The sequence below is a fragment of the Amblyomma americanum genome, chromosome 6, assembly GCF_052857255.1.
Source record: "Amblyomma americanum isolate KBUSLIRL-KWMA chromosome 6, ASM5285725v1, whole genome shotgun sequence".
NCBI lineage: Eukaryota > Metazoa > Arthropoda > Arachnida > Ixodida > Ixodidae > Amblyomma > Amblyomma americanum.
In genome coordinates, this window is record NC_135502.1 from 61,026,927 (window position 1) to 61,052,683 (window position 25,757).

Sequence of the window (25,757 nt, forward strand, 5' to 3'; positions counted from 1 at the left end):
CAAGGTAAATCACATCAGCATTGTGGCATGCTGTCACTGCAAGCCAAAAAAAATTTGTGTGAATCTTTCCCTTTGGTACTCCTATAACCAGGTGCTAAGTGCTGCTGAACATTTTTTTTTGTTTGTTTGTTTGATAGCATTTTGTACCATGTTTCGAGCTTTCCTGTTTAGCTATACCATATACTTCTCTTTTGATAGTCTTTTACTAGGCAGCATATGGTGCTTTGCAAGACTTCCTTCATTCATAATTCAACTACTTGTGATGTTCCTCAACACTGAAAGCGCATCTCATCTTTACGAGGTCCCGACCATCAGGGATGTTGTCACGACATTCCAAATCTTGAACACTGGCTCTTTTGCAGGGCTGCTCGATCGAACCAAAAGGTATTAAATTACTTAGCAGCAAGTTGAATAAGTACTTGCACAGACAAAAATTTACATGATGCAGATAAACAATATAGTTTTTTTAATTTATATATGTGTCTACAGAGATGTTGGCATCCTATTCCAGAGCTGACCACTCCTTACAAGACCAAAAGTTCATCGGTATGATACTGGTGCAGTCTACTATGTGAAGCCCCTTGAACAGCAAACAGCAGATATGATGATCACGATGCACTGCTAAGAGTAACGTTTATTATGTTACAATGCAGAAATATTTAAGCCAATGCATGTTATGAATAAAACAAAAACACAGCTTTTCATTTTACCATTGCTGCTGCAGCTAAACGTTAACAAAAAGCTACAGCAACCTTGTATAGAATAGTACACTTGACGGCCATGACAGCCAGGAAGGACAAAAGACCAGTGCTCCTGTTCCGATCAAGTGGGAGTGCCGTGCAAAATAGATCCCAAGACATCATATTGCCGTGCTTTTCTTTTATTTCCCTCACTGTACTGTCAGTTTAACTGAAAGCAAAACAGACTTTTCCCACCAAGCAGTCAGTTGTCTGCAAGGATAAGAAAGCAGTACAAATGACTCAAGCTTATTCTGTTAGCTTGTGAATATAATGGCATTATATACATACATGTTCAGTGGCAATAATCATATCGTACAAATTTCCTTAGCATTTTGCATAAAAACGAAAAAATTACTACGCAAGAAACCCAGTATGCATAATGGTGACGTCTTGAAAATCCTCCTGTGCAGTATTTATTAAAGACCGAACTAACCATAACACTGCAACAAGCTATACACAAATTTCATTGACGCATAAAATAAAGCTACAACGTGATAAGAATACTGGCCGAAACAACCTGCACAGGGGCATTAAGGAAAGCCAGATTGTAGGACGCCAGGGCACTGCGGGCACCAGGCACATCCAGATGAATGTGCCTGCAATTATACAACAAACAGGTATTTTTATAGCATGCAACAGAGCAACGAGTTCAGTGTAACTGCAGAGAAGGCGTCCATTTCTTTTCGTCTCCATACCGACTTATTGAAAACAGGCTTATAAACCATGAACATTGGAACAAAATTAGCCCTCGGTTCTCCACAGGCCTGTAACTCCTCCACAGAAATGACTTCAAGTTGGGGGTGCTGCATTTAGAGCCATCCTCTGCAGACGACGCACTAGGGCCTGGCAAAACTTCGACCGGTTGTTTAGCGGTTCAGCGCAATCAGTTAGGGCAGCACGCGCATCTGGTCCGAGAGGGCTCTTGCGGCGTCCTCGCCACAGAAGGTAAACGGTGCGTTCGAGCAGTTCCGTGTGCAGCGGCTGGTCATCTCTGGTGGCCCACCGGCGCAGCAAACGCGCCAGGAGTGCCTCGTCCGGATGTGGCTCGTCTTCTCCGCCTGCACAGGCCAGCACCAGCAATGGCACGGCCAACGGTGGTTCGTCCGTGGCAGCGGCCAAGAGTGCCAGTGCCTGCTCCCGTAGCGGAAGGGGCGGCGGTCGCCCAAGGCGGGCGACTAGCTGGGCAGCCAGCGGGTCTCGCTGAACCAGCATCTCCGCCAGGGGCTCCCGATGTGTGACAAGCTGTGGCGCACCCCAGCGGGGACCTAGCGTGGCTGCCAGTGCCAGCAACAGCCGTACAGCTGACTTGCTCCCACCCGTTATGGGCCCTTCAGCCCTGAGGAACTGCGGTGATGAGAGTTGGGACTCCAGACCGGCCTCCAGGAGTGTCCGGGCACCGCCCGATGATGCGAGGCGAGCTAGCAATGCGAGCCGAGCTTCACGCAGATGTGGCCGTGTGGATGGGCTTGCAGCTGCTAGGTGGAGCAGGTGTCCACCCCGCGCCAAATGCTCCAACCAGGAGCTGGCATCCAGCGAGACTAGGGCATCCAACACGCACAGTGCCATCATTTGTGTCACCTGCACATAGATTTTATGCTGTACTGTAGGAGTTTCAAGGCATCTACATGGGTGATGCATGTGTATGTACAGTGGCTACCTGCTGGCAAGAGAAATGGCTACCAGGCAGCTTTGAAGGCAGGCCCCTTTGTGTGTCTCCAGCCTAACATTCATTTCTTGCTTCACACAGCAAGCAGGCAGCGCGGGCACAACACTACACGCAAGACAATCTGCATTTTCAGAGTTGCTACTCTGGCTGCCCCTAGTTTGGCAAGGCATGCATGAATGGATAACTCTCCACTGGCAATACCTAAGTGCGAGTCACAGGTGACCGGATAATGACACAAAACAAAATACAAATGCCTTCTGACCCTAGGTAGTGCCACAACCACTAACTCTGCTGGCTGCAGATGGCAAACAGGCATCCAGGAAGGCCTGGAAGCAGGTGCTCTCTTGGCAGCAAGGCACAGCTATCATTGTTAGGGACAGTGAACTTCACCGAGCATCAGTACTGGCTAATTCTGGGAGAAAGAGAGATCACTGCTACTTTTCCTAATGACAGCATCCGAGCCCCCGTGGGACAAGACTTGGAGTGTTTCAATGGCAACTGTATTGGCAACCATGAACCTCAGTCTCTGCTTCCTCCACAGTTGTGGGCTGTGAAGCCGCGCTATGCTGCTATGTAAAGGAGGAATAAAAAATATTCCAGCTGTAAGTTGACATTTGTTTGGACAAAATCCCATCACGCATTATATATTTGTAATTGCTCCCACTGCAAGTACTGAGGATCACCTCAGGTGAAAGTATTTTCACTCATGCAATTCAGAAGTCCGGTTGCTATCGAAACACCAACGAAAGACATTGTGACAAAGAGTGTACCGATCACAGTGGCTGTCAAATGAAAAAGAGTGCAAAGAAGCTGTTATCTAATACAAAAATATGCATAGTGCAGCAAAAGCTATTGTTAGCATTGCCAGCTAAACAGCCATTATGGCTTTATTACGAAAGCTGTCTTTATTTATGAAGCAGCCTTTATTTATGACAAGTGCAGCCTTTCATAAATGGTGCTGCGACATTCAAGCCTACGAAACGAGCCATGGTTGAAAGCAGTGAATATAACAGGTAAGTTCAAGTTGATTGGGTACAGCTCCAGCCAACAATGCCACTGCTCCAATGTTTCGCTTACTTCTGACATGACTTCTAGCTTTAAGTGGTCTGCACTCTGGAGGTATGTACCCTATTTTTCGGTCTATAAGTCGTATACTTGGGTGTAAGTCGAGACCACCCATGAAAAAAAAAAAAATGCGCTCAAGTGGATGCTAATAACTGACAGCTGCCCGATGATATTTTCATTTTGGATCCAAGTCTAGCCTATAGCTACAGGTTCGGGCAGTTGAGCTCACATGTGTCGCAGTCATTTCAAGAATACAAATGGCCCATATTAATTCAGAATTCAGAGATCAGAAATTTTTGTTTCAATTCTCAGAAGAGCTTAATATTATCCAATACCAACTAACATTTATTTTTGAGGATATCTATGCACACAAATTGTACTTTGGAACCTTTTCTCCGTGCAAACATAGCTGTGAACATCAGCACAACATAAAAAATAAGTGAAAGGCGCTAATCTGTTTATTCAACTAGCCATCTACAACTGGTTGTGTGATTGAAATCTGCCATGTACTATACTTGTGTAAGAGCTACACCTAACTTGGCAGCTGCTACTTAAAATAAATAAAGAAATGTCAGCCAAAAAAGCAGTTTCACATGTGCATAATTTTCCCGCGTAGTAAGTTCCGCTGGGAGCTGATGACGACAACTGCCAGTGGCACTCGGTAAGACCACGAACACATCGCCCCACGCACCGGGCTAGTTCCGCATGGAACTTCGAACACATGGTGCTTCAGTGCTGCTAACTCGTCTTGTGTGCTCGGTATTTGCACCAGAAAAGGCAAAACGTTATGCTGCACAAAAGGTAAAATTGTGTGCACCCATGCTAGTGGCGTGTTACCTCGCAGCGACGCACCACCTGTCTGGTTTGGGCACCCGTGGAATAAGCGCTGTAGTAGCCAAGATTTGCCCACTGTCGCTAGGCTTAGCATGCTTCGTATCGAAGCTGCAGCGAAAATTCTTTGAATGTAGCCTGTCATAAAGGGCTTAACCTTGCTACCAGTTTACCATCATACATGACATCATATTAATATGAATGTATATTTGATTTCTGAAAAGCCTTCGACAATGAAGTGTGCGGAAAAGCAGGCCAGGTGCGGGTTGCACGCGTGCAGCGCCGCTGTGCGGTAAACACGGTAACTGCGATCCTACAACAAATGAGGCGAGACAAGCCTGGCAATGGGCGGCTAATTTCCGCTGATTCGTCACAGAAATGTGTGTTGCAGCATAAAAAGGGGAGGCACCGCGACACGGCCCATAGTGCCAATGTATAATAGTGCCTGAAATTTCGGACGCACCGCAACTGACTGCTCGATTTTTCGGACCTTGTTCGCACTCGCCGCCAATACCCAAGCAGCCATATAATAGGTCTCCTCGATTTGGCTGCACTTTCTACAGCAGTTCAAGAGGTGCAGCACCCCCGCACTCGATTTGACAGTGCAGCTAGTGCCACCTGCACTTCGGCACTCAATTTGACTTCGTGCTGCACGAGTTCTTCTGCACTGCTGCACTAGCCTCCCAGCGAGTTCTCCTCTCGTGCAAGTAGTTCAAGGTGCTTGGCGCACTTTGTAGCAGACGGCTCTGCGGCCATGCTTGTTTTAGTGAGACGGCTGCATACCCGTGACAGACGTGGCATCTGCGCCGTGCCCTCACCAAACAGCTGAAATGACAGTGCGCATACGTGTGTGTATGCGTGCACCGAAACCCCAACTTTTCTATTGTAAAACCGTAAGTAACTGGCGTTTCGATGACACGCATGATGCCTGTCATTATCAAGCTACCACGGATTGCAAACCACCGGATACAATGCCGATTTTGGCTATAGTCGCTAGGCCTAACTGCCAACGCCGAAGGAGCGCTTGCTTCGGCCGTTTTGTCGGCTTTTATCGTTTCGCCATTTTCGCATACTTGTTGCGGGCCCTTCGTACTGCGGGTGCAGCGCAGTTTCCACATCGGCGTGTTCGCTTTTGGACTTTGTTCCAACCCGTGCGTTCATCGACGACATGCCGAGGGCAGCACAGCCAGACAGAGCTCGTGAAAGCGGTCGCCGCCCGTCGTCTGTGCACATAATGCGCAGCGAAATTTAGTCATGAAAAGCTTCAGAATGCGCCCAATACTCCTTCTTACTTTTGCTCCGCCATATTGGCAATAAGTTCGTGATTTTTTTTCCAGTGAGATTTGATTTTCCGGACTGCTCGATTTTTCGGTCATTTTTACGGTCTCTAGAGGGTCCAAAAAATTGGTTGTCGTCTGTATATACGGTATCCATAAAGCAATAGTTCCCCGTTACATATTAAGAATAGGTGAGGCCAAAGTGGTGGACAAGCGGTGGTATTTAAGTACCTCGTGAGAGGCTGTAACGTCACGGCAGAGCAGCTCGTGCAGGGGCTGCATGCAGGATCGCACCAGCTGTGCCAAGGCAGCCCTCTCGCCACTGCCCCGCCAGCCCAGCAGCAGGTGCAGCAGGGCAGAATACAGGTGGGCACGCAGCCGCTGCTGCCCACTGCCAGACACCACCAGGCTCTGTAGCAGGGACCGGGTCAGCGCCAGCACAGACGGCGGTGACACCTGCAACACAAGCATTGAAACATTCACTCTTCACAACGCTTCATTTCAACCTGCATGTAGGTAGGTACTCCTGTGAGATGTGAGCCTATGCAATGCCAAATTGTTCACAGAACTGCCTCAGCACATGGCAGCAAGCCTGAAGCAAGTGGCAACAAGCATTATGCGCAAGTTTACAGCAATCCTAAGAGTGTCTGCTTTGACTAGGCTTGCATGATTATTCGTGCAAATGGTACAATATTCAATACCCAGCTCGATTTGAGTATTTCATATTCAAAAGCTTGACGTGCTCATCCAGTGAATAAAATTTTCAGAATGCTAGCTTTTAGTGGTTTCAGAGCATCTGAGGTGCTCTGTTTGCAAATGTTGCAGATGTGGTCAAAAAGTTAAAAAATTCGGTGCACTTATGTTTGCCTGTAACAATCTATTGTCCTACTCTCTGTCCATCTCCCCACACACACACTACTGTTGGTTGCCAGTCTTTGGCCTTGCCAACTCAAATGTGCCTTGCACTGGCACACGAGCTGTACGCTGCAGATTAGTTGTGCACCGCTGCATGATTACCGTATTTACACGATTGTAAGCCGACCTATTTTTCAAAATTTGAAAATCCAAAGTGGGGGGGTCGACTTAAAATCGAAACCAGAGCATTGCACCATGAATAAAGGCGAGACAAACGAGATTCAGGCATGCTACAGCGTGGTTGCATTTTTGCTGCGAGGCTCCATCGCATCACTCTTGGTGCTGGCCTTGAGCAGCTGCAACGTCGGTGCACAGAACCGGCATTCCCACCCCGCACGAGACGGCTGACGGTGGCTGTTTATAAGCAGCAAACGGGCACCAGCCCACTCCCCACACGTCGCCGCAGATTGAGTCTGCTGATAAGCGGCGGCGGCCCGATAACGCATTCGCGTTCTACTTCAAGTTTTTTTTTATTATTTACTTTCAACCGCACACGCGGCGCTCAAGGGAGTGCCGATAGTTGATGGAAGGGCTGCTGTTCCAATCGTGGCAGCACCGCCACTCGGAATCGCAGCGGCGCCGGGGAGTGTCGGCAGCCAACGGAAGAGCAGACGCCGCTCACGCATAGTTTCTCTTTGTCTCTGAAGCATTTGACTACTACTGCCCGCCACATTTCACAAGTTTTAATGTAGTGCTTCGTCATTTGTGCTGTGGGTCCTGTAAGCGTTCGGCACTCGTTTATGGCTAACATTCAAAATGGCTGTCATTCTTTACGCCGCAGAAACGAACTGCGCGCCGGGCCAGAAGTTCGACGCTTGCAACGGGTGATACAGGTGTGGCAGCTGCAGCGAGACAAAATTTTCAGCTGTTCCACGCGATGTCGTGATGTGGCCGTTTGCAAAGTGCGGAATTTCGCTGCACAACGATGTTAGAACGACGAGCTGTGGGATCGCAGCAGCGATCACGACGGCAGTGCTAGTGAGGTCGATGGCGTAAGTGTGGATGAGTAGTCCAGTGACTAATACATTTTCGTTTTGGAATGTGCTCACGGGCGCTCCCGCGTGCGGCAGCCGATAGCGGCTGGTGAATAGTGGAGGCCACACGCTAGTGCTACCGCGTTCTATTATCAAAGGCCAAGCGTAAACGACCTCCCAAGTTTTTTTTTTTTTCCAGAAACATGATGTGGGGGGGTCAACTTAAATTCGAGTCAACTTACAATCGTGTAAATACAGTAATTCATGTGGTCACCACATGAATTACATTGTGGTGACCACAGGGTTTTTGGCTGGGTACATCAAATATCGGAGAAAACTGAATAATAGGCATTCAATTTGCAAACCAAACTATTTGAGAATTTACTACTCGATTAATTATGTGCTTGCACTTGCCGAGAGATTTTAGCTGCCAGAGCATTTTTCATTCCTCGGCTGCTTAGTTTATGTCCATGTGCTTGGTTGTACTGCCTTCAGGGATGAAGCTCTTGGCTCACAAAAGCACACTCATTGTCTGATACTTTCAGAAAATTTTCTCTGTTTCTCTATTGCCTGGCACCTAGACGTCCCAATTCTTACCAATACACCCTTTTGCCGATGTACAACAATCTGTGCAGACACTAACTCCAGCCAACAATTCCACTGTTTCAGTTCCAGCTGATTCATAGCGTCAGACGCCATTCACGTCCTTCCCACGGCAGCACCCACCAACCTGATCAGCGGCTGCGAGGCTCCGCTGGCGTAGAGCAGTTACAATGAGCAGCAGCAGTTCAGCTGCTGGACTCTGCTCACTCAGGGGTCGGGAAGGGAGCAGAAGTTCGTGGGCCAGTTCCAGCAGCAGCTGCGCATCCAGCAAGGATGCCCAGCACACCACCAGCACCGAGGCCAGCTGCTGCCAAGCACTGAATGCCTGGCGTGCAACATAGGCACGCTCCCGCTCTGCATTGCGTTCCAACGCCGCCTGTAGCACGGCCCTCATCTGCAGAGAGAGAGAGATAATGGCCGCATTAACTCACTGGTTTACAGCTTGTCGATCGAAAAAAAAAAATGCTGATATGCCTGCATTAATGCCGGTCTAGACTACAGCAGGAATGCACTTAATGCTTTGAGACGCTGTCTTCTTCTACCTATATGGACATGCATACAGAGTGTTGTTTTGTGCTAGGTTTCACAGTGCATAAGTGGCTAAGGTTATCAAACACAGGGTTGGAAATATCTGTCTATTATGCTGAAGGACTGAAAGTCCTCCAGCATATCAGAGTATGCATACAGAGTATGCTAATGAAGATGCGACACACGTCACTCTGGGCGCTCTTGTTTCTACGACATTTCCTCTTGCTCTTCATGGCCATGTATTATAGACTATAGTGTTCACTGAAAATGGCATAGGTGTTGTTTGCTCCATGCCATCACAGGCCTGTGATATTAGCTGTACTTGATGATTATACTAGTAATGTCCCATTGACCATAACCACCAATTTTAAAAACAAACACGTTCCCCTATACATTCCTTGGTCTTGGTGCCTGTTGGCTTCCTTCAAATTGAAAAATGGTGACATGTGGAGTGCCGCAGTCTTTCATGCAGCTGCAACAAAATTCCTCTTAAAACATTTTGAAGCATGTGCCTCCTGGCTGCTTTTAAAAGAGTAGAGACAACAAAATTTCATCACGCTTGCTCTAAATTGCAACTTTACATCCATGGCACTTTTTCCATGCTCCAAGGCCTTTCGTATGCATACAACATAACCCTGTGTAAAACTCCCCTGTGGAAGAGTACAGCACTTAGGGGCCTGCCACTTCTTCGCGAAATTTAGTGTCCTCGGAATACAGTAAAACCTTGTTAAACCGTAGTTGGCGAGTGCTCGGAAAAAGTACGCACTAGACACAGTATGGCTCTACCAAAATGAATGACATAAGATCGAGCACTTGCCATTTTTACACGCGTAGTAACTTGCGTACTTCTTTTATTTAAATTAAGGCTTCAAAAAGGGGGTGTGCAAATTTCGGGAACAAGTCTTAAAATAAAAACTACAAAGGTCATGATGTACAATATGTACCATGAATTAAGCTGACTCCAAATATTAAGTCAACGTATTCCCCCTACCTCACGTCATTTAGATCCCCACAGGATAGCATGACGGCGCACGCGCAGCTAAAAAAAATAAATGCGCAATGTTAGCATTGCAAAGCCGGCAATCAGAGGTACATGGAGATAAAAGGTGATAAAATGGCACCCTCAACTGCAGCTCAGCTGACAAGCGGCAAACCGAACAGCAAACAGTTCAGTAGTTTCAGATTCCGGCATGCTCCAGAGGTTACCTGCAGTTTGCTCTGTTCATCTGGTAAAGTGACCGCCAACATAAGAAAGTCATGTGAACGGCACACAGTTCAAATTTTTTTTAATGCGAAAGCATTATATGGCACATCAGCTACGAAACCTGATGTCCAGAAAAAGCAGCGAATACAATTTCTTTCGAAGGTGCGGGGAATCTAACGCAGGGCTTACAAATTGTGGGGCAAGCACGCAATCTATAGGGCACAAAGCCGCGTTGCTTCTTGGCGAATAAACGTAAACACTGTAGATGCGTTGCTTTATTACTGTATGTTGATGAGTAGGTGTGCCATTAGAAAGGAAGGAAATTTTTTTCAAATTAAAGTAAAAACACTGACATTTTTTTTTTAATTTTTAAAAATTGAGGGATGACTACGATAGCCGGTAATGAGAAGTTTGAGCACAGCTCTTCATACGCCAAATGCGGTGGCATGTGTGTATGTGTAACACGCCACCTGACAAATGGCGTGTTACACTGCCGGCCACCATCCGGATCTTCCCGTGGCGTTTCGCTCTGCTACTCGGACAACCGGTTACGCTGACAATGTTGACGATGACGCGGAACGCAGCAATAGGTGCGCAAGAGTTGCGCTCTAAAAAAACAACGCTTTTGCATTCAAAGCACATAAGTAAACTGAAGTTTGGTTTGGATTTATGAGGGTTTAACGTCCAAAAGCGACTCAGGCTATGAAAGACGCCGTAGTGATGGGCTCCGGAAATTTCAACCACCTGGGGTTCTTTAAAGTGCACCGATATCGCACAGCACACGGGAATCTAGAATTCCGCCTCCATCCAAATTCAACCACCGCGGCCGGGATCGAACCTGCGTCTTTCGAGCCAGCAGCCGAGCACCATACCCATTGAGCCACTGTGGCAGCGTAATCTTAAGTGCCCTCCGTAATATTTTTGTACCGGAACCAATTTACAAACAAATTACCAAATTTTTTTTTTTACACATGGAGTTCCATGTATCCTGCCGAAAATGGGCATTGGCACGGGGTGCGCACTACCCGTGGCTCGGGTGAAGCTACGTCAGACCCCAAGTAGGGTGCCTCTAATGAACACTGTATCGAGGCTCCCTAACCCTGCGTATACGTCAACACCCTCATTTTCGAATGATTGTTTTTGTAAAAAAACAAAGGTCGACTTATACGTGGCATTATAGAGTATATTGCGCGTTGTGACCTTGGAATTCTTAAGGAAAGGATCTCTCTCACGTGCCAGCACTGATTTCTTCCTGCCATGGTGGATCACACGAATGATCTCCAAGCTTTCTCTAATGCTGAGCACCTGTTAATTCTGTCGCAGATTTGGCATGACATGGACATACTCTGCTGAAGGGCCACTGCATGATTAGCTCTTGTTGCTACGAAGAGAGCCCCGGGGAGGACGCTCGTCATCGCCATTGCGGCTCCACTTGGCTACAATTTTCCATTGGCCATATGACTTGCCATCGTTGTGTCGTAATAGTCTGCCGGGCCACCCTTGAGGACAACACAACCGTTGTGATTTCGCATGATGGAAATGGGATGCGCTAACCGAAACGTATACAATAAGCTGGTGCGGCTTACATGGTTATTATGTTCAATGGGTGCTGAGTTGAGAATTTGACTCAACTATTTATTCTTAAAATTAAACTGCTGTTTAGGAGGCACATTTTAATGAGGTTTTACTGCATTTGTAAAACTGAACTGCCTTTGCGAAATACTGAGCTCGCGAAAAGTAAGTTGTTTACATAATGTGTGTTGCTGCCAAACAAACATCTAAACGGCTGCAAAAGGCCACAAAAGTTCAAATTTTAGTAAAAACAAAAAACGAATGAAGTTTTCCCCAGTGTCTGTTTAAGAATGTGCACACACAGATCATAACATGATGTGGTGACCACGAGAACACCACTTCAGCAGTGATGAGAACAGTTCAATCAATTACTTTTTTTGTTGTTAACTTATTGACACACCTGGGGCAGTTGGTCGTAAGATTTTGAATTCAAGCATTCAGTACTACACAGAGGCTAAGAGACAAGGCAAGAGAACGCATGTGCACTTGCAAGCACACATGCATTGTGCTGCTGCATACAAGACCAGCAAAATGTGATGATTTCATTTTTTTTTTAAGTTTGTAATTGCCTCAAGTGACACCATGTGGTGTCATTGCTGGGATAGAGCCAACGATGAAAAGGAAATGTAAGGCATGGCATTGCAGGAGCCAATCAGAGTGAAGAAAGCAAAAATTAAAGAGTTAAAGTGTACTCATTTTAATATAACAGGCCCAGCTGTCTGTTCAGCACTATACTAAAGAAGCAGGCAGAGGGCTTCAAGGGGGGGAGGCTATCCTTGAGCACTAACTTTATTTCTTGAGATACCTGAATGAAATTTTTAGGGTAGGCTCGTAGCACAAACATTTGAAGAAATGCCAAGTTACATGGAGCTGTGCTCAATGGTTCTCAAATTACAGGAGTATACCAAGGTGGTTTACATGGGTTCCTTGGGACATGCCTGGAGAATTTGCAAAATGTGCTGGCACTGTGAAATGTCACTGCATCGTCAGAACTTTGCCAAGGATCAGAGACGAGCATGCGACCTGCCACCAGTTGCCATGAGCACCTCAATCACTACTTGTATTACACCCTTCCTAATGCAGCCGGGGCCACTTGACCGCTCTGAAGAGATTGAAAAGTGCCCTAGCCTGAATAGACAGACGTGCAAAATGGATTATTTTATGTAATAAACACCACTTTTGTCTTGTATTCTTTTTTTTTTTACAGTAACAGAGCAAGTCTGCCTACTATGAACTTCGGGTACAACGAACACATTCCTCATGACCATCAGGTTTGTTACAAGTGGGCTCAACTGCACACGGCATTTTCTGGCTATTCACTTTGCTCAGCAGCAAAAGCATTTATTGAAAAGAAAATCAGATTTAAGGGGGGAGCCTGGTCTTGAAAAAATTTTTTTTATTAATGCAGTCATAATTATGAATTCTTCAGGGAACATGTATTTTTGCACACTGATTTTAAATATATCATTTAATTTCATCTAAAACAAATTCTTGAACTCTTATGTAATATTTATGAAGTATTTTGCGAAGAGCATTGAAGAAAATTTGCTGTGGGAAATTTGCTGATATATATATGCCATTGGGTTCCCTTGATACCAAGGAATGCAATAAGGGTAAAATTGTCTTGCTGCTTACCATAGAACCATCTTTACAGGGTTTTATAGGGTATCTGTTATAGGGTTTTGAAGTTGTTGCTTCAAAAATGCAAAGAAAAGTATGTATTCCACAAGCCGAGGAATTTGCTTGAAGTCGGTGCGTGCAGACATGCGTAGGGTCCGCCAGAGATGTGGTCGGCAAGCGTGCCTACAGCCGAGGTCTGACGCGTCGAGCATGGTGAGGGCGGCCGCTGAGAGACATGGCTCAATATCACCCATATTTATGACACCCCACCATCCCTGCAGCGAGCACCTGCAACCCAATGCTCCCTTTGACCGGACCTTCCCAAGATGTAATTAAGCCACCGTTTCTCCCCGCTCTCTAAAACTCTTCCCTTTATCGTCTTCGCTCGCTCTGTTTCTTGTCTTGGTCTTTTGTATAATATTCTTTTAATAATGTAACATTGTTGTATCGTGATCACTCTGGTGTTACCTTGCTCATATTAGCAATTTTGTTTGCATCATCATTTTGTTCTTGTTCTTTGCATTGCGTCTGAGTAACCGACACTATTTCTGGATAAGCTCTTGTGTTCTTGCAATCTTTAGTTGACACTTGTTGCCTGAAGTAAACTGCTCTTGAATTTGTCTACGCCTCATGCCTCCAGTCAATGGCTAAACAGGTGTGGACCCTATCACCGGTAAGTAGTCTGAATCTCTCCTTTTGCACATGGAGTGGAGAAGTTTGTCGCTCCAGTCCCTCCAAACTTACGTAGAGCGCAGCGGTAGACAGAATGACCCAATTAATTATACTTTCAGAGCCAATCAACCGTCTAGTCCCCCACTATATCCTAACAACAGTGCAACAATATCTGAATGATGATGGTCACAGCTATGCTCGCTGATCATTCTCTGCCCTCTCCCATTCTCTTTCTCTCCATGTGCTCTCTACATACTCTGTATGTTAAATGCAGACATCCAGAGCTGCATTTCACCTTTCTCCTATTTTTTTTTCCAAACTGAAGAACACAGAAGCTATTTTTAACCATTAGGCCTATTATATAATCGTTAGATATTCTCAGGATTTTTTATGAACAAGCTCCTCCTACCGAGCAGTCTCAATTTTGACTGCCTTAAAGTCAGATGATCAGATCTATGCAGAGTAAACAACAAATGTGTAAAGATGGTGGCACCTACGATAGAATTAACACACATTTGCAGGGCACAGTCATGCTCTGCAAAGCATTGCCCAGTCCTCCCTGTTCTGTAGGCCAAAGCGCATGCAATTTTGCCTTCTAGGACCATTGAAAGCACTGAAGCACAGTGCCAACTTTAAGTTCCAGCAAGTCTGAAGGCTTGAAGCTTAGAGAATTTGCAACCGCGTGCCCTGCAGAATAATTTGCATTTCATAAACTGGCAAGCGAAGACTCGGACAACAGCGATAGCTTGATGCATCACAAGTGTGACAAACCTCACTGTGTAGTTTTTCCTCGGTCTTATGTTCCTGGAAGGCGCGTATTCCTGACTCCCACGCTGTTGCAGGCCAGCCCCGCTGCAGCTTCCATAGAACCACATGCAATACAAACCCGAAGGTTACGTCACCACTGTGGGAGCATTCTTACACTTATGCCATAAATGGTACTACACTGAGCCGACCCAAATGGCCCACACAATGAGTGCCTGCAGCCATGGTGACTTTTGATGGGGCTTGGACTGGATTCAGAAGGCTAGGCCCAACCACAGCAAGCACTGCATACATTCATCATAGTCATCAAAGTTAATATTTGTAGTGCTGCTTCAATGCCTCTTGTCATGTCTGTTGTCGTCATGTAGGTGTCACCATACTTCATAAACATGGCATCAAAAACCCACAAAGTCTCTTCACTGGAAAGGAAGTTGAGCTCTCTATGCAAGTGCAAGTGATGGGACTCACATCGCGTTCAACCATTTCTTTGTGGCCAAGTGCAAGCAGGGCATGGCTTGCGTCCAGCAACCGCTGATGCAACGCAGCCACGTCCAGCTGGGGCGGTCCGCCAAGTGGGTCTCGCTGCTCCAATGACGACAGCAAGGCTTCCACCTGGGAGGGCTCCATGCATTCCCATGTTGTGCTACGGCTGCAAAGCCCCCAGTACCCCTGCTGTTTGACAGAGGAAACTCTTGCATCATTGCCTCATGTGTAGCCAGCAACCAACCTAGCAAAAATTACTGCATCAACTTGTATAACCAAAGTAGTGAGATAACAAAAACATAAGCTATATATATCATCAAAATATAAATTTTTACAAATATAATTACTCTGCGTACTAAATGCACCCCAAAGATTTTGGTAAACCTAGAAAGGAAAGAGGTGCGGTCATTATGCGAGTAAAATATGGCAATTCACGCACACCACTCTGTCCAAGTCTACAAACCTACCTCACAAATAGCCACAGACTCCAGCCCTGACAAAGGTAATGGCTTTAGGACACGAATGAACCCTCTCTGAAACACTTGGCAGTATACAAGAAAAACATGACACAAAAATTAATATCCAAGGGTAGGACCGAAAAAGATGCATAAAAGTTAGGGTTATGCGAATATTTGGATGATTCGAATACTGAAGTGATTAATTTGGTATTCAATATGGGCTTCAAAGCCAGTAGCAATATTCGAAAACCTTGAATATAAAGTCTTTCTAAGTTCGAGAACTTAGAAAAAGAAACTGCCGTGCAGCTGGCAATGATTGGTATAGTTGGCAATGTAAATATGCATTAACCAGAAGTTCTGTGACAATGGTTAAATTTGAATGAAGATCTCACTGAAACCCTCAACAGCATTTATGTACAGGTGTGTACTGTGGACTTGACACTGTTCACTACAGTCTCTTATTTTCGTACCCTGAAAAAAAAAAAAAAAAGACTGCTCAGTTGGAGTGGCAGCATTAGAATGTGTATGCCCACCTCCTGTGCGACCGCATAAAGCCATTGAGGCGTTGTTTGGATGCCTTTTCACAAAAATTAGCCCCTTCAAAAAGCATACAAAAACAGTTGTTTTCAAAGGTAGTGGTAGGAATGGCCAAGAGCACTTTGAAGCATGCTTTACAGCAGGCCGGAATTCAATTCGGAGCACTTTCCTCGTGTTTTGTAGCAGGAGCCCTTAAATGAGAATGCCATGGTTTAAAAAATGGCAACACACTGTATGAAGATTTGAGTGGTGCAGTATTGTAGGAAGCTGCCTTGGCCAGCTCCGAGTATTTTTTTAGCCCATTCGCTTCTGCGGTTCGTCCGCGAGGGCACAGCATGGCCTAGGTTGATGGGGTAATTTGCAAGGACTCAGGCTGACAGTGTCGTATGCAAGAAATTTTTGTTTTATTCGGCTGTCAGAACTATCGCAAATCTAGAGCAAGTAAAATTTCTCTTCTTTGTGAAAACCTCAAAGCAGCCAGATGTGTAAACTGCGAAGTGGCAGTTTTTTGCTTTTCTTCCCTGGACATTCAGTGTAACGCTTTTGTTTTATTCGGCTGTCAGAACTATCGCAAATCTAGAGCAAGTAAAATTTCTCTTCTTTGTGAAAACCTCAAAGCAGCCAGATGTGTAAACTGCGAAGTGGCAGTTTTTTGCTTTTCTTCCCTGGACATTCAGTGTAACGCTTTCTGCTACGCCGTGATTCAGAGGTATTTGGTGACCAAAATAGTGCTATTGGCAAGCCTCTAGATGCATTTGTAATGGAGCTACAGCTGGTTTCGGGTGCCTTTGCATTCGGGCAACACAGACACATGGATGATCTTTTCGACGAGATCACTTTCCTCTCGGTGTACCAGATTCTTCTTCAGTTGCTGTTTAGTAATTATGTAGCTGATGTGAAATTCCGCAAATATTTCCTTGCAAGCTTTCGGATTTGCAAGCCGAGGCTCAAGTTACATCTGAAGCGCCAGGCTAAGATTCCGAGGCCTAATCCTACTTTGCAGATCAAGTAACATTCACTGCTTTCAATATCGGGTGCTTAGGTTTTATGCGGGTTTAACGTCCCAAAGCAACTCAGGCTGTGAGAGACCCCGCAGTGAAGGGCTCAGGAAATTCTGGCCACCTGAGGTTCTTTGACGTGCACTGACATCACACAGTACACGGGCCTCTAGCATTTCACCTCCATCGAAATGTGACCGTCGCGGCCGGGATCGAACCCGCATCTTTCGGGTCAGAAGCCGAGCGTTATAACAACAGAGCCGCGGCAGCAGCTCTTTCAATATTATTTGAAAGTTCAGGTTTAATGTAGTCTGCATACCCCTCACTGCCAAAAATCCACACATGAATTTCAGAACACCTGAAACTTCAGCCTTCCTGCGACACCATGGTCATGTTCCCAAGAAGCGGTGAGAAAAACATTTTTTTTTCCCTGCAATACTGTATTTAGTCCCGTAATTTGCACACTTTTTTTTCTTTAAATTACGGCTTCAAAAAGGGGGTGCTCAAATTATGAGAAAATTCTCTGAACACGTCGCAATATTTACTGTATATTGCCACCGTAGACCCCCCATCTCGCACAGCTCGCAGGCCAACAAAAAAGTTGACTCCAAACATAAGACACATACCCCCTCCCGCCCCGTCCCATGTTATGCAGTTCCCCGTGGGATGGCATGACTGTGGATGCTCAGCTCAAAGCAACAAACGCGCAAAGATACAATTGCGAAGCCAGCAGTGGGAGGCAAAGGAGATAACGAGCGATAAAACAGCGCCCTCGCGTGCAGCCCTGCCGTGTGGCGGCAAACTGGACAGCGAACGGTTTGGTAGTTTCGAATTTAGGCACGCACGCAACTTTTTGCCCGAGAAAGCGACCACCAGCGCTCGCGAGCCAGGTAAACGACGCACAATTCGTGCCTTCACCACTCACGTTGTCTGCAACCGTACACCGCGACGTGGCCGCCGATCTTCGCATGCCTGTCTTGCGCACATCCGCGTATATGCTGGTGGTCCGGCACAGCAGAGAGCGCAAAATATGCGAGTAAAAGTTTCCAAAAATCCGGATAAAAAGTTGGAAGTGTGCAAATTATGCACGAGCACAAATTTCGCTCGTAAATACGGTATATTTTCAAAACTAGTGAGCAACTAGTGTCATGTGGCGCTAGAACTATCGCGTCCGAAAATAAACAGACAAGCATGTGGCGCACTCTGTTGACGCGTACTGAAAGCGAATATTTTAAAGCAAGGACAGCGAATTGTCATCTTTGGAAGCAAATGGTTTAAATGCGCCCGATTTCACTTAATGTGTCACAAACTGAAATGAGCAAAATTTCGCACTGTTAACATGTGTAATTTTTTCTGCGCAAAAGTAGCATAGAACATTGAGGAACACCCATTTCAGTTGTTTTCTGTAATTTCACTTCAGCATAGTTTCGTTTTTAAAACTTAAAAAGAAAGGCCTGCGAGATATAAAAATAGCCACGTGAGTGTGCCACTGAGTGTGACCAATTTATCACTGTTTCACAGCATAGCTCAGGTCAGTGCCTAGGCACTACACAAGTTCATAGGAGGATATGGCAGGTATCTTGCGGTCCAACATGGGTGCGCCTCTTGTGACAATGAGTTTTATTGTGCATGTCTGGTCCTCATCTCAAGGAGCACTGCTATCTTCCTCCGCTGATGAGTTCGGCGTTGCCATGTGCTTCCCACATGCTCTGCTTCCTCCTGAGGGGGTACACTAGGCTGAAGAGTCAATTTTTGAACTTCTGTACCAATGTTGACAAAAGTTTCAGGGATGGTTTAGGTTCTTGTGATTAGACTACATATTCTAAATTTCGTTATCATAGCATAAACAGAAAAAAACTTGTAGCTGTCATATGAAGAAATTAGATGCATCATCGTGGCAAGACTTTCATTTCAAAGATGTACTGAAGATATACTAAATTTTTATGATCAGATACCTTCTAGATGCTTGATAGTGTGAGATAAGGCCAGTCCTGTGTTTTTTACGTCATTTCCATAAAAATCTCAACAGTTTAAAAACAAAGTTAATTTTTTTTTGTTGTCATTATATGTCAGACATCTGATAGCTTTTTTTTTGTGTTAGAAAACATTTAGGTATCTAAAATGTACATCATCTTGTTTCTGACAAATTCTCAGTCTAGAAACCATCTTGAAACCAGCTTTTCACGAAGTAGTTTGGAAATGATAGTTTTCCTAACGGTTTTGTTTTCCCAAAAAATGCAACCTGAGAAAAATAGGTTCAAAGATTTTCAGTGGGTGTTATTTAATTTTATGGCCAAAAATAATTAATCAAAGAGTCCTGCTGTGTAGGTTGGACCATCTTCCTCCGAAACGACATTGCTGTATGGCAAATGCCTCCTCGAGTTTTTTCTTTTTATCAACTTTACTGCTCTTTAGGGCCCTTGTCTGTGCTCGTGAAATGGTTTCCTTGGTTGCTTGGTTGGACGGAAAGATAAACAAATAACCAGCATCGAATACAGCTAAAACGAGGTCTGGCTTAGCGAGACTCCGAGTGGCATGATAACAGCGTTGGAAGTTCACGTGCTGTGTTTCTGCCAATCCAAACTTCTTTCGGTTTTCCACCCAATACATAGCTGCCATGGCTAAACATATGCTTTTAATTTTTAGTTTTTCGTTACCGGTACGATGTACTCTCGATAAATTATCTTCTATGACTAAAAAGCACGAAAAACAAACTTTCCAACGCAGGCACTCACTCCGCATTCATTTTCTTGCCTGTTCTGCAGCTGTGTCTTGAAAAAAGTGTTCCTAGGCATTTCTTACGGCGAACACACACCACCAATTCGTCAAAAAAATTCATTTTCTTTTTTTCTACAGCGCAGATAACAACCAAACTTAGTGAAAAGTTTCTTTAGTAAATCACGATTCTGAACCAACTCAAATTTAAAAACACTTTTTTTTTGGGGGGGGGGGGGGGGGGGGGGGGGGGGGGGGTTGACAATTGTGATTTTAGGCCCGCATTCCCCGTTAAGAGTTTGTCACAAAGAGGCTCGGTTTGGACTTCCTTGCATAATAACATATGATTCAAGTTGGTGTGGCGGAAGGCGTCTGGCAACCCCCACAAGCTCAATATCACATGTGCACAGTGTGGTCACTGTATGCCAACCCATCACTGGAAGTGGCTCGATTTAGTTACAACTCCAAATTATATGAACCAACTCTCTATGCTGAAGTTTCAAATTAACGTTGTCTAGTGTATAAACAAATCAGAAGCTCAGCTGTTGATGGCACTGTTACAGCTAACAAACATGAGTGAGGTCTGTGGAACCGAGCTATATCAGCAGGAGTGCATCCTAAGGCTCTCTCGCAGTCTTCCACTGACCTTATGGGACATGCGACGGTGCTGTGCAAAAGCCCTACAAATCTAGTAGGACCCAAATTTAGCACTACTTGAGCCTCTTAAAACCAATTTTATTTTTATTTTTTTGCATATGCATTCAGCACAACAGAGTGTAGGGTTAGCCTCCATTAGTCACCTTTTTCATCACGTAACAGGAAAAGGAATCAGAGTCATGCCTCATGCCTCTGCACATTAGGCAGTACAGCTGTGCACATTAGGCCGTAGAGCTCTTCACATTGGACGCTGAGCTTGGCCAGTGGAATAGTATTTTGGTGCAGTCCTGTCACAATTTCATCAAAAAACACTAATTTGTAGCAGTATGTAGCAGGTTTAATGCAATGGCACAGGTTGGCGCAGCATTCCCACCAGTACAAAGGGATACAAGCCCCAAATTGAATTTCGTCTCTTCTGCTGTTTTGGCTTGCAAAGCTGCATAGTGGCTGTGGCATTAAAGTTGACTTCAGGACACCGGATTCATCAAAAAGCTGTGATATAATCGCTTCATCATCATTTTAATCAGCCTGTCCTCCCCTTCTTTAGTGCCGTCGTTGCGCTGTTAATATGGAAGTATGTAACCAACTCGCCCAAAATATTGTATTATGCAGCCTGCCCCAAGAGCTGCAATAACAACAAATAAACAAGCAGCTATAAAATCACAAACTTTATGCCTCACAAGCCAGCTTTCACATTATAGCCATTGTTTGGCTCCTGAAACTACAACCGAAACAGCATGAGAGAAGAAATTTAATAATATATTATTTGCGAGGTGTAGACACATTCCAAATTGTGATGCATGCATACTGTCTTGCGCATCATTCTAAAGAAAGAACACAAAACCGAAAATTCGGTGCTTTTTATCCTTTAATTAAGGCCACCCACCATATTTCATCAGCATGCAAGTGGCCTCTCTGCCATTTATTTATTTATTTATTTGTACCCCAAAGGCCTGCAAAGGGGCATTACATGAGCCTGTGATACAACTATCTTGCAATCTACAGTAGAGGGAAAGAAGCCTCTCAAGGAAGCTAACACTTCAACAAGAGAGCTAGACTTCACCTCAGCGACAGAAGTCCTCTTGTTTAAACATTGGAGAGAGGACAGACAGGCTTCCGTTCTACTCTTTATTCATTACTAGGACTCAATGCACACAATAAAATTTCTCTTCCTGCCTACCTTCCCAAATCTGTGGCAGCAAGGCAGTGGGACTCACCTCTTGACAGGGTCTGCAGCGGGCAGCGCAGCACTGTCCAGCATGCGCAGCAGGCGCCGGTCGCGCAGCAGTAAGCGCACCAAGCGCTGGCCGTGCGAGCGGGGCCCATGCTTGGCCGCCAGCCGCAGCTCCAGCGCAAGCAGCCGCAGGAACCAGGCCTGGGCGAGTGGGGGCCGATGCGACAGCTCTAAGTGTTGGGCAAAGAAGTCGCGTGAAGAGCGCAAGAAGCGTAGGGCCGTGTCCCCGCCACAAGTGGGCCGACTGCACAGGGTCCACAGCAGCCGGTAGCCCAAGGCAAGCAACGTCCCGGCTCCATGCTGCTGGGTAGAGTTGGTGGGCCGCTCCAACAAGGCCAGCAATGCATGGAGGCACGTGCGCGCCTGGCCCCCGACCCCTGGCTCCTGCAGCGAGCCACGCTCGGAGCCAAGCAGCAGTAGCTGCGCTAGGCCTGGCTGCTCGGGCTGCTGCAGGCATACCAGCAGCAGCTGCAGCAGCGTAGCCGCTGTCACCGCCCGAACCTCATCGGCAGACCAGCTGTCTTCGCGGCCAGCGGGCATGTCCAGGGTGGACGCCTGGATGCATAGTTACACAAGGCAATGCTTGCAATTCTCCTTTTGCGCAACATTCAGCCCAGACTTGCACAAGAAAAGGTAGCCCTCTGAACTGCACAAAGTAGTTACTGCATAATCAAGAGCACGTTAAGGTGGAAGTGAGCGAGATGTAAAGAATGACGCAATCAATCCTCAGCCTCACACAACACTCCCTATATTTTTAAAATACAAAACTAAATGATGCTAGAACTAAATGCTGCACTTAAGGGTAATTCAGTGTAGAAGAAAGGGTGTTCAATGGCAACCAATTTTTTTTCCACTCTAACGAAGCTGCAATGCAGCTGGATTCGCTGAGATGAAGCTTTGCACAGAGAAATCCTCGGTGCAGTGTCCTGATGAAGAGTAACGGTGTGCTTCAATTACCTATGCAGCCAGCTAAGCAGATACAACTACGAAATGCAGCTGCCTTACGACTCACTCAATAGTAGGTGGCAAAGAAAACAGCTCTGGCCTTCGAAGAGCAGTCTGCACTGTTAGAAGCTTCATTTTGAGCATTGGTCAAAGCCAAAACAAACTTTAGTTAAAAAAGGATCCTTTGCACTACAGAAACCCAAACTTCACCTATAGATTACTGGTACCTGTTGAAATCCTTCTTTAACCCTATAAGTGCCATGACTATGTACTGACAATTGTGATCGTTCTGCAGCTGCAGCGTAATGACTGCCACATGGCTGCTCACAGCATGCATCCATGCACACACGCACATGCAGAGAGATAAGTTAGGCAAGGGTAAGTGTAGGCATATGATCATATTAATAAGGTACAAAATTAGTTCAGTTCATTTATTTCAGTGAATGAGTTCATTCACTCGCATGAACTGGAACACGGCATGTGTTCTTGTGCACTTACTTCAAGAGCTTCAGCAAAGCCATGTACGAGGACCTGGACCCGGTCCGCCTGGAAGACGGCCACCAGTTGGTTGGACAAAGACGGCTCCATGCATAGTTGAAGAAGGATGCGCGCAGCTGCGAGAGCATGCCGTGGCAGCAGGCTTCCGTGAGTGACGTAAGTGGCGAGGACCCGGCCACAGTCTGGGTGCTCAGTACGTGGGTTGGTGCTGGTCAACAGAAGACGGTGCAAAGAGCACCCTGGCCGGTCACGAAAGGGTAGGTGCATGGCTCGCTCCAGCAGCTGTAGAGCACACAGGCTAGCCTCAGCAGGATCTCCCAGTTCACCGACTGCCTCATCTAGGAGTTGCAGCAGCAGTGACAGAGCGCCCCCTGCTTCCAGGAGCTCCAGCAGCTGTACTTCAACGCATGGCTTACCAAGTACCCTGAGGCAAGCAGCGGCCAGCTGCCACTTCTCATTGGGATGCCTATAAGCTCGTGCAGGAAGCCGCAGAAACACAGCCTCATGCACGTGCTGAAGGAACAGTGAGGCACCAGGTCCTGGAGGGTGGTCAAAAAGTGCAGCGAGCAAGACAAGCAGTGCTGCTGTTATGGGGAACTCCTCATTGCGGCTCTCTACTTCTTCCAGCTCAGCATGGAGCCCCGACAAACAGGGGCTCAGCAGTTGCCAGATACGCGGTGCCAGCTCAGGGGATGTGGCAAACGCAGCCAAGGCACGCAGCAGGGCTGCCTTTAGCTCTGGTGGCACAGCACAGCCCAGAAGTCCGGCTAGAAGAGCCAGTGGTCCATGCTGTGGATGCTCAGCAAGTGCCAACTTTACCATGTCAGCATGGTGCACCTTTTCCTGGTCAGCGTGGCTCCCCTTATTCGGGTCAGCGTGGCGCACTACTGTCTCTAAAAGCTGCAGCATGGCAACCAGTGCACGGAGCTCGAGAGGTGAAACAGTGCGTGTTCGGTAATGTTCAGATGGTCCATCCTGACACAGGCATTTGTAGTACTCATGCAGCGAGCCGAAAAAGTGGTCCCAAGAGACGGGGCTCCATTGCGCACCTGCCAGCTTGCCATTGCTCTTGAGGAGCTGGAAACAGTGCCATGCACCGATGGGGGTCCGGGCCAGGCTGCTCAGTGCCGACACATATGGAACAAACAAAGGTGCCGGCAGCACATCACCTGCCAGTCGCACAAATTTGGATAGCTGGCGTTTGTCGCCATCAGAGCCCTCGAGCCAATACTCATCAGCAAGATGTAAATTAAGTGGGTCCTGGGCGTAGAGCTCAGTCACCAGTTCCAGTAGCTGCTCGAAGCAGCGCGGCAAATTCTCTGGTGGAGCCCGGCCATCTTGTTCATAAGTGCTCAAGATACGCGCCGTCTCATCCCCTTGTGTGCGCAGTTCCTTCAGCTTGAGTGGCATGAGTGTGATGAAGTCGGCAAGCAAATTGTGCATCCTCTTGAGGAAGAATTCTTCCCGGTGCAGCGAAGGCGAGCGCACCACTAGCTGGCGCAGCACAGTAAACACTTTGGCTTCGATGGCGGTTTCGGTGATGCGCTCTTCCTCCTCCAAGCAGGCAACCAGATCAGGTTCCAGGTTGGCTGTAGCCGGCAGCTGCGACAGGGCGCTCAAGGTGAGCGCCCAGGCAAACTGCGCGATGGTACGCAGCGACTCCAGCTTCCAAGCCTGCCGTGGCGCCGTCAGCTCTCGATGCAGAGCTAGAGCCAGCTCAACGTCACGCAACAGCGGCTCCGGGTCCAGCGCGTACAACAGTGCCATGAGCAGAGTCAGCGATACGCTGTCAAGAGCGCCATCGCCCGCGGTACGGGCACGCTCAGCCAAGAAGCGCACAACATTCAAAGCGTCTCTTTTAGACAGGGGCGTCTGGCAGGCCCAGCAGAAAACCACTTCGGCCAAAGACTGCTGCGTCTCTTGGATCATGTCTAGCACCTGCCGACGATAGCGCGGTGGTCCCAGGGCGCGGTTCCGCTGCAGCATTTCCAGTTCACGGGCCAAGTCGAAGCGATCGAGCAGGTCAAGTGCGCGTTTCAGCACGCCATCCTCGTCGCGCAACCCATTGGTGTATTTGGTGACAGTGGCCAGAACGTCCGCGTTCAGGCCCACAGTCCAGGTTCGGCCCTCGGTGACCTGCACCAGCGTACGCAGTGCGTTCACCAGTGCTCGGCGGCCGTCGTAATAAAGCAGTACGGCCACCAAACCCCGCGTAAGCTCGGGGAAGAGCGGCAACTGCTGCTGTGCCGCAAGTACCAGCTCCAAAGCGGCTAACTCATTCAGGTCTAGCATGTCGCTCAGCAGGAGCGCCTCACCCACTACGTCCTGGGGCAGAAGCAGTGGCGTCGATTTGCCCGAAACGGCGATCCCTTCCTGCGGCGCCCGGGACACGGCATCGCGGTGCTGAGGACACCGTGCCGGGTTCTCCAACAGGACAGCGAAGTCACGTCGATGGCGTCGGAGCGCAGCGACGAAGTCGGCAACGGCCTCGACATCCCTGTGCACGAGTACAGCTTCCACCGCCTGCTGGAGGTCTTTGTACGGCGTCCACAACGACGAACAGCCCATATTCACCAAAGGTGTTGTGCCCGACATGGTACTAGCCATCTAGCCCGCAGTACGGCACCTTAAAATCAGTGGCGGTTCAAACCCGGCGATATCTCGTGCTCGCCCGAGACCCCGCGTCTCCCACCATTAATTCCGGCTTAGCTGGCCGGCTTGCTCACTCTACGCGCGCTGACTTTCTAACCGGCTAGTGTCAAGCCAAGCACAATCCCGCATATAATCCACAACTCAATCC

General features: G+C 47.1%; 1 protein-coding gene across 3 annotated transcripts; it reads right to left on the bottom strand.

The window, feature by feature from the left end:
* Positions 1–616: 616 nt before the first annotated feature.
* Nup205 (nuclear pore complex protein Nup205) lies at positions 617–25,699 on the bottom strand. 3 transcript variants are annotated; one of them, XM_077627144.1, is made up of 7 exons: positions 22,958–25,678; positions 21,498–22,069; positions 14,901–15,081; positions 14,439–14,519; positions 8,199–8,465; positions 5,811–6,035; positions 617–2,318 (listed from the first exon to the last, which is right to left on the bottom strand). In XM_077627144.1, the coding sequence occupies exons 1-7, from the start codon at positions 25,562–25,564 to the stop codon at positions 1,530–1,532; spliced, it is 4,722 nt and encodes a 1,573-aa protein (XP_077483270.1). In that variant the 5' UTR covers positions 25,565–25,678; the 3' UTR covers positions 617–1,529. The 3 variants fall into 3 exon arrangements, with proteins under 3 accessions (XP_077483270.1, XP_077483269.1, XP_077483271.1); XM_077627143.1 differs by having other exon boundaries at positions 14,439–14,525; XM_077627145.1 differs by lacking the exon at positions 14,439–14,519 and having other exon boundaries at positions 22,958–25,699.
* Positions 25,700–25,757: the final 58 nt, after the last annotated feature.

Bases quoted from the DNA above. Each gene is read 5' to 3' on its own strand.
- Nup205 (XM_077627143.1), bottom strand. From the start codon at position 25,564: ATGGCTAGTACCATGTCGGGCACAACACCTTTGGTGAATATGGGCTGT. The intron at 15,082-21,497 runs GTGAGTCCCACT...GGGGCTTTGCAG, and splicing joins GCTGCAGACCCTGTCAAGAG to CCGTAGCACAACATGGGAAT. The intron at 2,319-5,810 runs GTACTTAAATAC...ATCTATGTGCAG, and splicing joins ACGTTACAGCCTCTCACGAG to GTGACACAAATGATGGCACT.